The 19078-nt window shown below is 45.4% G+C and overlaps 2 protein-coding genes across 4 annotated transcripts in view; one reads left to right on the plus strand and one right to left on the minus strand.

Annotated features, from left to right (window-relative positions):
- F2RL2 (coagulation factor II thrombin receptor like 2) overlaps window positions 1-5711 on the plus strand; it is a 43048-nt gene extending 37337 nt beyond the window's left edge. The window contains exons 2-3 of one of the 2 annotated variants that reach the window (XM_069627451.1): window positions 2128-2281; window positions 3700-5711. In XM_069627451.1, coding sequence (XP_069483552.1) covers window positions 3825-4784 — 960 coding nt within the window. In that variant the 5' untranslated portion in view covers window positions 2128-2281; window positions 3700-3824 and the 3' untranslated portion in view covers window positions 4785-5711. The remainder of the gene's footprint in view (window positions 1-2127; window positions 2282-3699) is intronic. The other variant, XM_069627450.1, reaches the window with a different exon arrangement.
- Window positions 1-19078, minus strand: part of IQGAP2 (IQ motif containing GTPase activating protein 2) — a 1674846-nt gene that overhangs the window by 764596 nt on the left and 891172 nt on the right. The window lies entirely within an intron of this gene.

Consider the following 19078-nt stretch of genomic DNA (forward strand, 5'->3'; position numbering starts at 1 on the left):
CCAACTATGCAGCATGTGTTTCCATGCCTTATTGAACTTCTATGTCTACCAAACCGTGCTTTGATAACAGCTCGCCAAATGATTGCTGAAACCCTCTCCACATAAATCTAAACGTTGTCTCTTCAGGTTTCTTCTTTATTAGAGTGCAACTATTCGATTTTTGGTCCGCTTACTTTGCCAGGATCAGGATCTCACCCATGTTGACATCTCTCAGAGGTTGTCCGTCAACTCAAGAATCCACCCAAGTTACTAGTTTTCCAAAACCATGAACGTAACAATAGTGGCCTTTTTAACCAATGTTTCACATTGAGGAACCACGTCGAGACCTCTGCTTGGCCAAGGCCTTGTACTATTTAATCCAATAACCTGTCAGAAAAAAGGGGTGGGATCTGTTTTTTATGGCAAAGCTGAAATCTCAAATGAGCTTTCAACCACCATGTGATCTAATGTCCAGAGAACTCTTGGAAACACATCTATAACCAACGGTTTTGGTTTCAAGATGCCCTTGACACTGTTACTGTCCATACTAGTAACGCAAATGTCCCCAGGTCCTGGTGAAGGTTTTGTTGCTTTACAAATTTCATAATCAAATAAGTTGCATATTTCCTCAGGCGGTATATTTAACAAGAACATTTGTTAAGGCTACCACATTTTAAATTAAACATCCACTGGCTCAACTGTGATCACACACTTGGTGGATGACTATCTTTTACTAAGTTATTGGACCAATGTAGGATACGCGTGTGGTCTAGTGGAAGAGGATGGCGCCCAAAATGTCTCCCATTCTTTCCTCTTACAGTTTTCTCTGTAATTTACATTCTTTGCACTATTTTGAATCGAAAAGTTAATTTAAAATGATCACTTTACCACAATGTGTTTTGAAAATCAATACGGGGCAACATTTCAAAATGGCAGATTGTCTGTTGCCCAGTACAACACGATTAGGCAACCAACCTACTAAACCTGTGCACCATAGAAATGGTTCTACACTTGATAACTTTGGCAAAGGTTTGTGCAGGCTTGCATATGTGACATTTCATAGCAATTTTCAAAAGTGACATTTATCTGACTGAAATAACATGCCAGATTCCAACAGTGCAAATAATGTATTTTTATTTTTATTGAACGGTGGATAGCACAAGGGCAACGCGCTGGTCTTGGAAGCAAGACCACGCAGAGCAACATATGTTTGAATCCCGGATCCACGCTTAGAAACCGAACTCCGGTATCACTGACGAGATCCATAAAATCAGACCAAGCGCAAGATCTGGTTTCTAAAAGCCTCAAACGGCTCTGAAGCAGTCTGTGCACAAAAGCACACAACGCTTCTGTTCTGCAAGTGCCGGACTGTGGATGGAAGAACTCTACGCTCTGCAGTCGCAGATGCTATTGAAAAGAGAAACTAGGGTCCCTCCTGATATTTTAGAAAGCACGTCCACCATAATATGAACCGTAAAATGCTGCCCATGTTTAGGAATTCATAGTCCGAGGACAGGAATAGATTAGCCCCGGAAAAAATACTTCTGCACTCAAGAGTGAAGACAGGCAGTTACAGTTGCTCAGGCCACATGCTAAAAATAGTTCATGGGTCCACAGACCAAACGAGAAACTACTGGAGAATTTGAGAAGAGACCAAAGAGAAATGGTGAAAATTAAAGGCAATTCCTATTGCTCAGTAATGGACTAGTCATGGATAGCCAAAGGCTAAAGTCTTCTTGGTGCAGGGCTGAAGAGCACGGCTCGGACCAAAGCTGTTCATGGTAGCTGAACACAAGTTCTCTAGCTATGGATTAAAGACGCCATTAATAGCTTAGCTTACCTGCAATTCTTGGTTTCGCCGACGGGTGTTTTGTCGAAGCAGTTTTGACGGAAATTCCCATCGAAACATTTTTTGAGGGGGTGGCAAAGGGTAAATAAAGGGTTGAGGGAAGGTAAATAAAAAACATTAAAAAAATATTATTAAATTAAGGGGGGTTTAAAACAAATTTCGATTACATTTTTCTGCAAAACTCCTGTGGCAAAACACCTGTCAGAAAAAAGGGGGTCAGCGAAATGACATGGAACCCAATTCTTCAAGGCACCATCAGAGCCAGTTATTTTTCTTTTCTATTTTTCTTTTTTTATTAGAGAAAAAGATGCCTAAAGCAGCATGTGACAGTTGAAATTACGGATAATGATGGAAACTAGAGCACCATTTTGGGCTGGAGAACCCTTACGATCCTATCCAAACGCATATTCTCCTATGCAGCGGCATGTCACAAACTACTAAGATGTGATGCAGGTAGTCCTACGTGGGTTACCCCCATACAGCGAACACGCTATTTTAACCTTTGTGCAACCACAGTAGAGAATTTCTCACATGATTTGGCTAATTTTACTTGGGGTCTCTACGCGAGCAGCAGAATCCAGGTAGGAACCCCTTGCCCTCGTCACCTAGGAAGGCAGCGGCACATCCGCTACACCTCATGGATGACATACACTGGGACAGAAACACGCATCTTGGGTTGCTGTTGCTGGTTTTGCCCAGATTCAATTTGTCTGGCATTTGGGGCTGGACCGCCCTAATGTGTGGGATCAGACTGATATGCATATTATATTCTCCTGTGGTATGACACATGGAGCTAAAACATGACTGAGGTCCTCATGGGCTACTGCCACAGAACACGCTATTTTAGTTTTATTCATTTTCAACAGATAATATAGCACAATGGCAAAAATTGTGAGATTGGATGCTTCTGTGAGGCAGAAATATATGCCTTGTTTCGATGAAGCAAGAAGGTTATCACCGTTGAGGGCACTGATTCACTCATTGGGTAGAGATGGGGATTGCGATACACACATTGGGCCTCATTAAGAGTCTGGCGGTAGCCATGCCGGACAACCCGTAATACCATTCCACCTCCGTGATTGCCGGAATCACCGGGGCATTACAACCCCGGTGACCCGGTAATTCCGGAGGCGGAATTCTGTAAATCCCCATTCCCATGGAGTCCTATAGGTCTCCATAGGACTCCATGGGGCTGGGGACCATGGAAACACTGGTTCCGTCTATGACAGAGCCTGTGTTTCCATGTTCGCCTGCAGGCGGGTGGTGTTACTTCCGCCAGGTCAGACCTGGCGGGAGTGACACCTCCTGCCTGCAGGACTCGGAATCAGCCAGTCTGGAATCAGTGACGGCAGATTTAATGCCACCGTTGTTTCCAGACCAGCGGACTCATAATGAGGCCCATTGTGTCGGCAGGATAGTACAGTTGCAACACGCTCGCCTTGGAAGCAAGAAGACGCTGAGCAACACAGGTTCGATCCCCGGGTCCGCGCTTAGAAACCTCTGAGTATTAAGCATGCTATAAATAACCAATCATATCATGTCATTAAAAAGAAATGTAAAAGTCAGTGTTTTGCGTAACTGCAAACAAGAGTGCTTGTGTGCAAGGCTGGAACTCACCTGAAAGAGATAGTTTGCCATAGAAAAGTCACCTTTCAAGGAATACGGAAAAGGGCATTTCATTATACAGGCTTTCTGCGAACGTGTCCCAGTTGTCATTATAAACTGTAGAATATGGGCCGCTTCGGATATACTGTTCCTGGACATTAGGTTTAACCCAATCAGTGTTTACACCCATTTGCTTCATGATTCTCGTTGTAAGTACAAGAGCCCTGTAACATGAACTTACAATTTCTTTTCAATTCCTTCCACAGATCAGAATGCCACTGTGGACCCCAAGACCTTTCATGGCTTGCCACAAAAGGATGTTGAAAAACTTCCGGCACACATTTTAAATGGTGGGTCAGAGGCTTCTTCAAGCGAGGAGCACACGTGCCTCATGCGGAACTCTAACAGAGCCATACTGCAGGTCAGCAATACTACCATGAAGTACCTGACCAGTTCCCTAAGCACCAGGCTGATCCCTGCGGTCTACATCACTGTTGTGCTTGTTGGGATACCTTCGAACGCAATCACTCTGTGGCTGCTCTTCTTCCGAACGCGCTTGGCTGGCACGTCGATCCTGTATATAAACCTCGCCCTATCAGATTGTCTCTTCTGCATCATGCTATCGTTCAAGATAGCGTACCATCTGAATGGAAACGATTGGATATTTGGTGAAGCCATGTGCCGGGCCATGACCGTGACCTTCTACGGTAATATGTACTGCTCCATCCTCATCCTTATGTGCATCAGCATCAGCCGCTACCTGGCCATCGTCCATCCCTTCCTCTACAGGAGTTTGGAGAAACGCCGCTGCGCCATTATCCAGTGCACCTTGGTCTGGGCCATCGTCTTCTTGTGCATGCTGCCCTTCTCCATCACAAAACAGAGCTATTATTTGGACGCCCTCAACGTGTCAACCTGCCATGATGTACAGAACGCCTGCGAGACCTCTTCAGGCTTCCAGTTCTACTACTACATCTTCCTGGCGGTGTTTGGATTTCTAGTCCCACTGGCCATCATCATCTTCTGCTGCTCCTCTATCATCAGGACCCTCAGTACCTATGATCAAAAGTGGTTCTGGTACGTTAAAATGACTCTTCTAATACTCACTATCTTTGCAGTATGCTTCACGCCGAGTAACATCGTACTGATTATTCATCAAGTGAAGTACTATTACACTTCCGCCGATGACTTGTACTTCTACTACCTCGTGACCCTGTGCCTGAGCAGCCTCAACAGCTGTCTGGACCCATTCCTTTATTTTTTCATGTCAAAAATAAACGACCAGTCCACTAGTTATATCACCATGTTCAAGATATCGCGGGATGCACAGATTCGGTGTTCAACAGAGTAACTGGAGTGAACCCTAGCAAAAGATGCCTTCCATTGGTGGTGATCGAGATCTGTTCAACTGAATCCCTGGCCCCCAAGTATCGTGACCAATCATTAAAATACAGTATGGACGTTGGGCTCTGGATTGTGGAATTATCAGGGAAAGGATATGGACCGCGGTTCGCTCCGAATACCCATATCTCTCCAGTTTCCTTGCGGAGATCTCTCCAGGAATTCATGGATGACAGCGTATCTCTTGCAAAAACAGGATGCCAGGTTACATCGAAGGCAATTATGGTGACATGGAGGTGGTGGGTACACGGAAATTCGATGCTACGTGGCACTGTTCTAGCAAAACGTGGCTTAGGAAAGACATTGAAGCATGACAATCTAGACTTCTTCTCGATCCATTTGAATAAATGAAATTCCACAATTTCTACAGATCTACACCCTCAAGGGACACAGATACTGTGCAGAGCCTCCACCCTTTGTCTGCTTGCCCCTGTCACCTTCAGGGCACGGCAGCACAAATGTCAACACTTTGTGGCAGGGGAAAGGAAGAAGATGGCACAAAACAATACGTTTTGAGGCAAGGACGCTCGACTGATGCATAACATAGATATGAATGGCAAGTGCCACGCGCCCTCGTCGTGCCTTCTGGATTAAAAACCTCTATAAAACATAACTGCGTCATGTGGACTTTGGTGCTGTGGCCATGAGATACCTACAGTTACAATAGGACTGCCTTCCAAGATACACAAATAAGGGATAGATACACAATTGTTTACTATGTATGAAGCTTTTCTTAATGTCTGCCAGATATTTGATTGTGCGGTTTTCACAAAATGTTGCTGCAACAGTAAAACAAGCAGATGTTGTGGGGTCTCATCCCTTTCACAGATCCAATACTGGTGTACAGTCTTGTGAAAATAAAGTGTGTGCGCTTGTGCATCTGCGGGTACATTAAGTGAAAAACTCTGCTCGCTCGGCTCCTATCCAGTCTAGGTGATATGCTTAACAGATGTGAGAGTCCCCAGTGGCTAACCAAGATGCTGTTAAAATAGGAGCCTGGTTTTAATTGAAACCATGAACCGTCCATGCTTATAAAATTAGACATTTAACGAGCAACTCAAACTAAGAGGCCGGCCCCCACCCCAAAAACTAGAAGAAACTGCATGGACACGTGGTCTAGGAAGACTGACAGTACCCGCACTGCCTGCCCTCTCCCCATCACCTCGCGACCCTGGTGCACTGCATCTGCAAGTGTGGTGGGTATGTGCTCTAAATGTGATCTAGCACAGTCTGCAGCACATATAACCCCGCCCCCATCCCTGCCCCACTTATCTATAAAGGCTGCAATTACGCACCCATGGCAGGCGCAATTTCTCAAAAGGAGCATAGACATGTCGGCGGGTGCCACTTACCTTGCCCATGGTCGGCACCGCTTGTTATACAAGTTCTAATTGGTTGGAAAACCCAGTTTCGGCTTCACAGCTGCATACCTTTTATTTTATTTTAAGAAACCACCTCATCCAAGGATTAGGGTTAGTTGGCTTCCAAACCTATCCAACGAGTTAGCTTCCCGCCTATCTTTCATGCATCCCAGTTTTCTCAAAAGGGGACCTTTCCCAATTAGAAAAGCGTCCCCATTAGTGGGCAGTCTGCCTGCGCTAGTACACTTCACTCATGTTCCGATTCTGGCAGTTGCAGGAAATGAATTAAGTGCGCAGTGTGCCCTCAAGTCTCTAGAACCACCACCTTCTTGCATGGAACATGATCAGGTGGCCCCGTGACAAACTCTACTCCAAATGATGACGGCCCCCCAGCATGTCCAACTGCCGAGCAGGTGCCCCTCATCCAAAATGATATACTAGCATGCCCACCGCTGCTAGGCGCGCGAGGCACTCTACTCATTGCACGCGCCCCCCACCCCAGCTTCCTAAAAGGAGGTAGTGCGGAAAGATGGAGCTCACGCTGCACTATAGGTTTCACCCCTGCCTAACCATACCAGCATAAAACTTCTTAACACTCATGAACCCTTTGCCCTTCATGCCAATTTGGGAGAGCAGCCTCTTAATCCCTGGCTCCAAACTAACCATGAGCAGATCGCTTGGGATAGGGTATAGGCTTTGCCACTTTGACGCATCCACTGTTTGGTTCCCGAGATCGAGATGTTCTCCCAGAGTGCGATGATCAGAAAAAATGAAGATGAGTTGGCAAAGACAGGCGGAGTCCTACATGGAGAGATAAGTGACCTTACACAGATGATGGAAGGGATAGGTTGGGAGGTGGGCAAACAGCGGATCTCTGTGGCGCCGCACATATGCTACAGAGCCCATGGTTCCCAAAGCTGCACCCTGGACTCTAGGGGAGCATGTAGCTCAGTGATTGCTGCCTTTTCTAGAGCTCTGCAGAAAAGCGAGGTGGGTGCTGGCTGTCGGGCGGAAGCTGCTTTCAGTGGGTCGTCAGGTTTTGTGTTTATTGGCAGCAGTGTGATCCAGGCCTACTTTACAATGGCATAAGCAGTGTAGAGTCCTAGAAGGGGGCATCGAGGATATACCTGTGGAGTAGGGTTATTTTGCATTTCTGAAAGGCAAGTCAAGAGAGCTAGAGGCAGGCCCTACCCTATCTACGCCTTTGGCTAGAGGTGGGGCTGGTGGTGTGTAGGATGTCTACCCTCTTGCTGTTTACTGGTTTATAAAATGGTGAGGACTGCTGTCGAAGGTTACTGTCTGCCCTGATCTGGCCGACCCTCATGCCTGCTATTTCATAAGCCCCTTTGCTTTGTGTTTATAGCACTCATTTGCCTGAATGTGAATTTCCTTAGGTCTCATCGCTTTATTTTGTAAAATGAAGAATGCACTTTATTATTAGCACAGTGCTTGGGTGGCAGAGAGGCAGAGCACGCATTGCCATTCTGGGCACAGCTACTTTGATATCTTATTTTTCTGCCAATATGACTCTGAATTTGTATGGTCTTGTTTTCAATATTTAATAAATGTATGTTTCTGACCCGGTTGGTGGGGTGCAGCCGAACAACGCTGTGGATGAGTCAGTGTCTCAAGGCGGAGCCAGCAGCACTGCAGGGGCATGGAGCTACAGCTGGGCCGTGTTAGCTGGGAATGGGGACTGGCTTTCCGCCTGCCTGCCTGCCTGCCTGCCTGCCGGTAATGATAACCATCCTACGGCAATAAAAACTAAAGCGCAAGACACATTGTTTCAAATAGACACACCGCGCGTATCCCCTAAGCATGGCTAAAGCAGCGCACTGGAGGGGTAGAGCTGCCCGGCATATGCTCTCCTCCCCAAAAATGCAGGCAGTCAATTCACTGATGGGGGTGGGAGGCTCTGACATAAAAGTGGAATTTCTTGGAATTCAGCCCAGGCCAGGACCACGTTCATGTAATCCAAGCTACGGGGGGCAAGGCCTGGGGCTTTGACTGCACAGCACAAGGGACGCGGAGCCGCGCGCAGGACCCGCTTAGGCTCATTGCACTTACAAACACATTCGTGAAGTCTGTGGCGCAAAGTTGGGGAAGCACTGCAAGGCATGCAACCCAAAGAATATACATGGCATATTTGTAAGCCACCTTATGGTAAATGATATTTGGGTAGCGCTCACATGCCACCGGTGTGGCCTCTGCATGCAGGCGTGTCTAGAAGCGTTGCAGGTTCAAGTGGAAAGCTCGCGATGCAGGCTTGTGTCACACGAAAGGCTGAGACGCCCATTTCAGAAGAGGCCGCCTGGAATCCAGATCCAGGCTGTAGGATCCAAGATCCAGGCTTTAGGATCCAGGATCCAGACTCTGGATCCTACAATCATGGCTGACTATGTGTCACACTATAGGCAGCTCATCTGCTTTGATACTGCACCCAATCAACTCTGTCCTATGCTACAAATACATAACACATTAGAAATAGTAATTAAAGAAGCTCTTCGGTTTTTGGGGCATCAATTAGGATTTCCAATCGAATGCCCGTTGGGGCCTGGCAACGGGCCGGAAGAGTGAATGACTGGGCCTGTGGAAACACGCAGATGCAGGCAATGCTGCGTCATGTACAACAAAACATACCACGAAGTGTGTCGTTGGGGCAGGGGAGGGCGAAGTGTTAAAGCAACGTGTACGTGAACAATTAGCTCCATGAGGAAACTCCTTCTAGAGGCTACAGGGCTGCTGCAGGGGATCATGCCGCTAGCACCGGCATGGCCAGCCTAGGCCTGCAGCTGGCCTCATGGTGCCCCGGCACCCCCGAGATGCTGCCCAAGGAGACGCCAGGCTCAAGTCACACGAATGGTGGCACAATTCCCAGCCCTTTCCTTTCAGGAAGAGCGCAATGTTCTCTGCACTTGTACAGCAGCAGTTTAGAAAACAACAAACTGCTCTGTTACTGGCGCTCTACTACACACGAGAATAGAAGAACACATTGGCCAGCACCAGAGAAAGATTGCCGTTTGCGGAGTGGTCAGAAACTGCATTAGAGGTCTGGGGTGGAAGAGTGGCTTAAGCTTTAACACACTGTAGCGGCCCTGACGCTTTAACACAAAAGGCAGCGCCCCCCCCCCCCAGCGGTACTTCAACCTCCTCTCGGTGCCCATATGTCACCCCTTCTTGTTCAGCTTCACTGGCTCCCTGTTGAGAAGCGAGTGCTGTTCAAGTCACTGTGCATCGTTCATAGAACCTTCTACAAACTCGGTGCTGATTATCTCCAAGCCAAGTACCCCCGTATGTGCCTTCTAGAGTTCTTTGCTCCCAATCCTCTCTGATGATCCTAATACCTCAGGTGAGACTCTCTCATATGGGTGGCTGCGCCGTCCCTGTGGCGGCCGCGAAGGCTTGAATTCTCTTCCGCTGCCCTTGCGGGCTACTGCTAACCATCTGCCTTTCCACCGGGCTCTGAAAACCTTTCTTTTCTAAATAGTAACCTCTGCTGCTCCTTCCGATTCCTTATCTGTTAGGTGAGCGCCATGATGCCTTTGAGTGAACGTGTGCTTTATACGTTTTAATAACATAACATAACTATTCCTGAGCACCCACAACATCCTATGCAGGGGGTTCCTGACAGGGGCAAGACAGCACCTTTCCTTAAAGTTCTCTTTTGACTCACTTGTGATACACTGCGCACAACACAATGGCAAACTCCCCCAGAGGCAGTTGTAATGAAGGGGGCGATGAGAGGGGCGCAACAGAGGCCCTCGTAAATCTATAAGTTAACAGTAAAAAAGAAATCTTCTAAGCGTCAAGTTGGTTCTGAGCAGTGGGGAGGTGGCCCATGGGTGGGGAGAGTCGCGACGGAACTAGACCTACCGAAGGAAGAGGGTGGAGCACAGTGGGCAAAGCACTCACTGCATTTTTGTGATCTCAGAAGGAGCAGGCGATCACTGGTCATTTTCTAAGTCTTCCCTAAGCAAGAGTCCTCGGCCAAAGCAGTTTTGCAGTGGGAGAAAAAGATTCTGTGGGAGACTGCACTGCTTGAGGTGGAGGCAAGATGCAAGGATGTCGGCCAGACATGGTGTTGCTCCTCTCAAGGCTTTGGCCATGTTGCTTATGGAACACAGACTCCTCAGCAGGCATTGATCGCAGTTTGTGGCCGTCAAGCGTTTCACAGACTGAGCTTCACAGAGACCACCAGGACAGACACTGGCAGAAAAGAAAAGAATCGGTGAAATAGAAGGATCCTTCTGGATTCAAGATACACACCTTCTAGACTCACTTGCTGTGTTGCCCCACATTCTCGATTATGACAGCTCTCGGAGTCCAAAGCTCGCCAGGGGCGCTGCTCGCACACGTCAAACAGAGCTTACGGATGCTCCCCTGGAAGGACCTTTTCAGTTGTGAAAAAGCTGCGGCCAGAATTAGGCAGTGCCGAAGGCTGCGAAGGAGACGGATTTGTGGGCCAGTCCAGCAGGTCGCCCCGGCTAACTTATGAGGGGGCAAAATGAATAAAAGTGGATTTTTGAGTGGGACATCAAATCAAAAGGCTTCTTGGAAGAGCTGACACAGATTTCATCTCTTTCCCTGTTCCAGAAGGTAGAGGGCTCCAAGCTCAAGGCAGAAAGGAGCCTCTGCTTGTCTACAGACTGTTAGGCTTTGAACGGCAATCCTCCCCTGTGTTTCAGGCTCTCGCACGGCTTGGAACGTGCTCTTCCATGTAATGGTTTTTAAACAGCAAGCAAAGCCGGGTTTATGCCATGCAGAGAAACCCCTTCCCTGGGCCTGGAAGGAAGGATGGTAGCTGATTGGGTCCAATGATGGTAGTGTGTGGAGGGAAGGAACGGATGCCCTAATCGGGAGGTGGGACTTGCCTCCCATTATGACGGCGGTAACTTGCCTTGCTAATGGGAGAAGCTGAGGAGATATAACAAGTGTGTAACTTCCCCTCAGCCAAGAGATAAACCCGGGGTCTGACTAGACAGCAGCCGAAGCTCCAAAGAGACAGCACTAGAGGAGAAAGTACTACCACCATTCACCAGGAAACCGAGTACCTGGCATTGTTGCAGAGACCGAGTAAACCGCAACCAGGAACCGGGTTGGATGCTACTGCTCTCTAATTCTAATGCAGGACAGCACAGCAGGTGGCAGTTTCTATAGGTTGGGACCAATCTGCTCAAAGGTGGGCAGCACCGAATCGAGGTGCAGAAAGAGACGCTTAACATGTTAAGAGTGCGTGGAAGCAAGATTCATTGACTCAGCCTGGGTCCCAACAACAACTGCCAGTCAGTATGTTCAAGTAATCAAGTGATTTGCAGAGGAACACTTCCACTCCTGTTCTGGCACAACAGACCCTTGAGAGCACGGAAAATAGATATTATTCATAGCTCTAGCTTATGGCTTCCTCTGCTGACTGCACAATCTCTGTTATGCTGTCAACAGACAGGATGATGACGCGTTTCAACTACAATCACAGCATGGTGCCGGTACGATAGGTCTAATGATTCAGCAAGAATAGGGAAAAATCTATTTTACACACTACTGAACCCATTGATCAGTTTTCGACAAGATTGTGTAGTCAATATATTTGATTTGGAAAATAAATACTACAACCATTTAACTAATTTGGTATTGGAAAAACTATAAAGGCAGTTGGCTTTGATGAATTTGTGTGTCTGTAGTCGGAAATGGATTTGAATGCACACCTAGTAAATGTTATTGGTAGCCAGACGTGGCACGGCATGTTCTTTAATCTTCGTTATTTGCTGCTCATCTAATTTCCCATGATAGTAGACATCCTGACTGTTGGCGACTTTCTCACTTTATAGCCTATTCGTTTTTAACGGAGAAATGCAAAGAACAGGTTTTGTATTCATGAGCTTTGGCGTCAGTTTTTGGTCATGTCTACCTGAACAAAGGCTTAACGCCATTAGCACATCAGGTGAGACCCTGCCCGAAACGGCTATCGCCCAGCCCCCGATATTAGAGGCAAACCGTCCTGGAAGGCAAGCAAGCTATTCAATGAAGCATCTAACTCTTGGCAATCCTGAGCAGGGTGGAACTGTCTCCAGGCACAGGCAAGACATGAGACGCTCCCTAACACTTAGGGATTGGACAAGGAAGGGTTCACTGCTCCATTCAGGTCAAGGCAGCAATGACAATAACATGAGAGAAACCCTGTCACTTGGCATTTGCTATATTTTGTTCCTTGAAGCTCTCACCAAAAGGTAAAGATCTGGACCTCAATACTTTCTGTAAGGTGAGTGGTATTTATAACATATGTTCCCGCTGTATGGAAGCCAGTAAGGATCTTTAAAAGACTGAAATGGAGCAAAGAGAATTGCTTCTGTCCCTTGCATTTAGGGGTGCATTTGTGTGAGAGTCGAGAAGGACCCATCTTTCACTGGTGCAGATCTGAAGATTTTTCTTATTACTGTTGCAAGTTCTCCATCCAAAGTCCTCTTACAGGCATCTCCCAGCCACTCCTGATAGGTCATTTGACTACCCTGAGTCCCTGGCATCCGTATATGGTTCAAAGTATTGCATTTTTGAACGCATGGGATTCGGGGAAGGGATACATGGATTTTTAAATACTACACAATAATAAGATTAGAACGTTATGGCATTGGTGATTACGTTGCAAGACAGGGTCTTTATCTTCATGGCAAAGCGCACTCAGATCCAGGCTAATACGTATACGTGAGTGCCAAGTCGTACCAGGCTGTGGCTAAAAAAAATAAAATAACAGTATTGCACAAAATGGTCTCCAGATTTCTCTGAGGAGGCGGGGAGCAACACAAGCTTGCCACCTTTGCTCATTTTGCACCGTATAAATCCCATACAACTTAATATTATTTCCTGGTTATCAATCATATGACCCAATCAGTTTATTTCTTTTGACTTCGAAATGAGCGCTGACAAAGTTCTGCAAACAGATCCCACATTGTTGTAATGCATTCATTATCTTGGTACAATATGCCTTTATTCAATGAAACTAAAGCACAACAAAAAAACAAATTGATTTAAAAGTACTAGAAGATGATATAATTGTTAGGTAATTTCCATATTACTTCTGACTAATGTATAGAGTTTAAGTCAAGCTTGTGAGCATCAGAGACCCCTAAATAGTGAGACTGAGTCAGACTCCTAGAGACCGGTCTACCGCACCCTTTAGATAAATGGTTAGTCCTTTCCTTTGAACCAGATATAAATATATTAGTCACTTCCATTTGTGAATACATTGCAAAGCAAGAGAAGGGTGGGACAAAGTTAAGGACTTAGAGGAGGGCAAGCTGAATTTGCATATGGCCGTTTTCTGGGTTTTACCACTTTATAAACTCTTCATTATGAAAGGCGTCCCCTTTCAAAGTCCTACTAGAGAAGTGAAGAATGAGAGGTCAATGCATCCCAATAGAAACCCAACCCAAAATATACATGTTCAACAAAAAGATATAACAAATAATAAGGCTGGGAATTTAGGAGCCATCTGTGGCTACGAGAAGACAATGATCAAGAGAAGGTTTGGAATTCTAACAGATACGATACAGTATAGTGTCTGATGAAGGTACATTGTATTTCCTAAGTGGAAACACGGAAGCCATTCTTCAAGGGTTGGCTTGTATAGTCATCTCAGTAGACTAAGGCTGTATGAAAAGCTCAATCAACGCTTTGGGTATTTATATATAAATAGCAAATCATTTATCAAGGACTCCCAACAGACTACAAACAATATAACAATCCCCCAAAACACAGCAATGCAGATGGCTGATTATTTCTGGAGCCCCAAGATGATAGAAACCTCTTCACATCAGTTTAGAAAAAAAAGATGTATGCATTATGCTCCGATCTCCATCGAAAAAAGGGCAGCCTCCCTGCTCATTTCTGGAGTCTACTTGGGTACTAATTTGACAACTGTACTTAAGATCGAGAAACAGCCATTGTTCACTCAGAACCACCACACTTTAGGCTGGGTGTCATCCAAATAAACCACAAAGGTCTAGTATCAAATAACTGCTCTTCCTTTGGTCGTTGCATAATTTTCTCCCCGGGTTTAATGTCCCACCTTTATACATGAAACATTATGCAAAATGAGACCAATTCGTGTCAGTCTTTGCAGAAAAGATATTTGAAATGTTAAAGTCTAAAATAAAATATTATAAGTTCCACAATGCCAAACCTCAATACACATAATATAGTTAACAAATACCTAGAATAGATCCCACCACAATTCAATCAAAGATAACATTTCCACTACTAGCTGGCACAAAATAAACTCAATATCGATCCCCATATGAAAGACTGGAATTAAAATAATTTAACAACGAACATTTAATTTTCATAAGGCAAAACCAAATCATTTTTATTGATATTTTTGTCCTGCTCCCCATCAGAGAGCAAGTACATCAGCATGTTTTATTTGACACATTATACGGCACTGTTATCTTCAGGATAACGTCATAATCACATTCAGAATAGACTGGCAAGTCAATACCTTATACAATATACTTTCCTGTCTCGTATCCAATCCCTGCTCTGTTTTCTTTCCAATACAACACCTTATTCAGGTGATTTGGTGGTACTGAAATGCAGATTCATCACAAAATTCATACTAGCCCTCAATCATGAAAACACGCATCTTACCCATGTGCTTCTTGAAATGATATCTGTTGAGCATCACCTTACAGACAAGTCAACAAACGTCATTCTTCAAAATATGGACGTCATCGCTAATATTCTTTAGTGCCTATTTCTTTATGGATAAGTGGTGAATTCCTTATTTAGCTTGGATCCTCCTTCCACTACTAGTTTGCAGTGTATACTTTCAGCAGAGAGATATCATTCCACAACTAGCTTGCGGTGTACACTTTCAACAGAGTGGCCTCTTCCCACAGCTAGCTTGCAGTGTACACTTTCAGCAGAGTGGCCTCTATCCACAACTAACTTGCAGTGCACACTTTCAGCAGGGTGGCACCATTCCCCAATTAGCTTGCAGTGTGCACACATTAAGCAGAGTGGCCTCTACCTACAACTAGCATGCAGTAAACTTTCAGCAGAGTGGAACACTCACACTGCACTGAACATGGCATGCATGTACAAAGAGGTCTACTCTTACTACGGCATTGAAACAATGCCATTGCTGTGGTTTATACTAATGTGGTAAAGAACAAAGGAACAACTTTTAAGAGTGCCATACTTTATTGATGTAATCCTAGGCAGTCAACCTAAATAGTAACGGTTCAGCAGGAGTATGGTTTCCTGGGATCTGAAGTAGCTGCAAAGTTTAAGCTTTCCTCGACCTTTGCAATGGATCCATGACGTTTGGAGCATTCAATGGTGTCCACCTTTTTGAAGAACCCTTTTCTGCTTTATTTATAACTTTCAGTTGATAACAGTTTTGCGATGACCATAAGAAATACTAGAAACGGGCCCTTGTTAATCAGTTGCAGCACTTTCTGGAAGTGGAATGTAAAGCCTCCGCCCCAAAGCATAAGATGGAGGCCGCGCGAGCTGTCATTTTGCGATGGCATAGCCCATTCTATTAGCCCTCCTGGCAGCTTTTCAAGATGGAATCCCTTCAGTTATAGCGTTGTGGAGTGTTTTTTCTCATTTAAAGTAGCTTCAGCGCCACAGGTAAGAATATGGACATTCACATCTACTCCCGTCAGTGTGGTTGCAAAGTCCACCTAAGGCTCAGAGTTCCCTCCCATTCTCATTAACTGTCTCGCAAAGCTCTTTTGCCGCCCAAGGGCTGTTTTTTTTTATTTCTCATGCAAATAACAGATTTATATGTAGGTCAGTGATCCCCAAGCGATTGATGCAGTGGCCGTTTGGATGCTTGCTAGTGGTTTCATTAAATGCTTCCAAACCGGTTGTGTTGCCATCTGGGTCATATCATCCGACCAATTTAAACATCAGCTCCCCACTTAGTTACACATGTGAAACCAAGATTAAAAACATGGGGATTCCGGGGGATGCTGAGCTTAGACGCGCTCCTTTTCAGACTCCAATCATATGACGAAAAAATACAGTGGATCGGAAAGAAACAAGCTCCCTATCGAAATGCACAGGGCAGGATGGGTTTTCCAGAGTGACACAGAACATTATAGCAAAAACCAACTGCTGGACAGGAAACTATGGCCTACCCACTCAGCGGAGGGTCAACCAAGAGGCATGGTGTAGATGAATAGCAGCTTGGACTCCATGCTGTTAACATGAATGAAATTTGGGACGACGCGATTCTGAAACAAAAAATGCATTGTATATCCAGATCTTAGTCCACAATCTGGAAGCTAAGAGGAAGTGAAACAAAAGTGAAAACATTATGAATTGTTTTGGATCAGCATCTTAAAATGAGAGCGCAAGTGAGGCACTTGGTAGCCTCATCTGCATACCATCTAAAATTACTTACACAGATCCGTCCCTTTATTTCATAAGCCAACTGCAAAATCATAGCTAGAGCGATTATTGGATCTAAAATGGATTGCGGTCTTCTTTTGGGCATCAACAAGAGAGTTTATAAGACTACAAGTCATGCAGAACAGCGCAGTCAGAGCCATCACGGGGCTAAGGAGATCTGACCATGTAACCAAAGCAATAAGAGACTTGGATTGGTTACCCATTGAAGATGGGGTACAATTGCGGGTACTTGTTATGACACACAAGTGCATCATATGCACGTGACTTGTATATCTTTCAAGGGACCTCCATGTGAAGTCGAATACAAGAACGCTCAGATCAAGTGGCACACTGCAGCTCAAAGAGCCGAAATGCACACTCTCACAGGTTAAACGGAGCGCTTTTTACGCAGCAGAGTCTGGAGCTCTCTGCCAGAAGAAATTAGAAAGATCAACTTAGTTGAAAACTTTAAGAAAAAATGTGAAACACATTTTCAACTAACCTGGTAGCTGCCTCTATGATAACCATGCCCCCAGTTTCCCATAAACTGAGCTCCATGTTTCTATGTTTGATTGTTAGTCCTTGTCACGCCCATATGCCTCCAGGTTCCGAGAAGCGCCTTATAAATAAAACATTTTTTAAAAGTACAATAATTTGAAAAAGACTGCGCTCTGTTTTGTGGGACATGTTGACCAACTGAGCCACAGACTTGTCTTGAACCTGAATTCTGACATGAAAACACACTCTGTCACTTGCAAAAATTCTGCTGTAGCTACTCTCTGGTTGGAAGAGGTCACAAGCTTCTTGCTGCGTCATGTCAACATTCTAAGCTCCTGACCATGCAGAGAGCTCAACGGATGAAACCAATGTATTTATTGGTCAGTAGAGACAGCAAACATGCAAAGGAAAGGAACATGAAATTAGTAAATGTTAACAATAGACTCGGAAAAGCAGTTCAAGGCCACTGCATTACACAGAAGCAAGAGATCCGCTCTGTGTTGGCAGTTTCACAAAGCAGAAGTTGCCAGGTTCGGGAAGACACAACATATTTTCCAATACTAAAAGGCGGGGGAGGAGGGAGCAGTCTGTCTCCAGGATGTTGACTCCCTCTCAATATGTAAGGAATGTAATGATGAAAGAGGCAGGAGCGGAGCATCTCTGGAGAAAGCAGAAGAAATGAACAACATTTTTTTTCTCCATAGAGCCAACCTAAGCTCGAGTCCCAACATCTCACTTTACAGCATAAGAGAGGCACATAAAATGGCTGCCCCGCAAAATCAATCCCACACATAGCTGGTATGGAGTGCGACACTAACAGGTGGATACTGCCGGCATGCAAGTATTTGATCGCATTATTAAAATGCCACAGTTGTGTTATCTCGCCAACAGATACCATGGAAGTATGCATACCTATGCTCGTCTTATAAGTTTAAACCAGGTGTTAAGCCAGGGAGTACCAATGTTTGAATACCTATAATGCTGATGGAACATCGATTCACTCAAAAGGTACGTTTTTTATATCCTAATATGCTAATCTGCTAAATCAGTTGCCGACAGCAGTGCAGGAACAATTTGTCTCACCAGATCACAGATCCAAGGTGAGCAAACACCAGGCCCCCACAAGACGTGCTCACGTATTAGATGGAGTCCCCATGCTGAACATCGCTCGGACTGCCACAGCCGACTCCCTCTCTGCGTATTCCTCCTCTATGGAGGAGGAGGAGGCCCTTCGAGATCTTCCTAATGACACCTTTAACATCCATAAATATGTTAAGTAAATTATACATATAATGTAATGACATTGGTTACCAGGACTGCGAAGGACTCCGATTGAAAGGCAGCTAGTTTTACTTTATGTCTCTAAAGGTTTAAGATTATTCGGTAAAGCTTAATTCCCTGCAGATAAAGAGGAACACTAACCTTGGAAATCAATTCACCCGAAGCAAATGAGACTTCCAATAAGGGTACTATAGATGGTCTACCACCTACATGATTTGGCTATTCATACAAGGATTGACATCCTGGCTTAGGCTAAAACAAAAGAGGTGATGGCTGTAAGATTTAGAATTAATCTTAACCTATGGCGTTGCTCTGAGCAACCCTCCAGACCATCGTTCTTCGTCTGCCAAGTCATTACAGAAAGGGGAAAGACCATATGAAAATCAGGTTTGGTCCCACCCCCGAAGGGGAAGGCCAGGCCGTACTGCTAGGTCACATCCCTTCTGCACGAGACCACAAGCATCCCCAAAAAGTTTCAGCCTTGTTGGGCCTCATCGGTGAGGGGAAGCTTGGGTCACTAGGCCCAGCAAACATGGGACCCACATCTGGCATACCCGTCCCACTCTGGGTGACTAAAGCAAATCAAAAGAGGTGATGGCTGGAAGGTTTAGAATTAATCTTAACCTCTGGCATTGCTCTGGGTAACATTCAAGACCATCGTTCTTAGGTCGGCAGGACATATGATAAAACTTGGAAGAGGCCAACCCCCTGG

This window comes from Ambystoma mexicanum, chromosome 6p (genome assembly GCF_040938575.1).
Source record: "Ambystoma mexicanum isolate Mex_15411 chromosome 6p, UKY_AmexF1_1, whole genome shotgun sequence".
Classification (NCBI taxonomy): Eukaryota; Metazoa; Chordata; class Amphibia; order Caudata; family Ambystomatidae; genus Ambystoma; species Ambystoma mexicanum.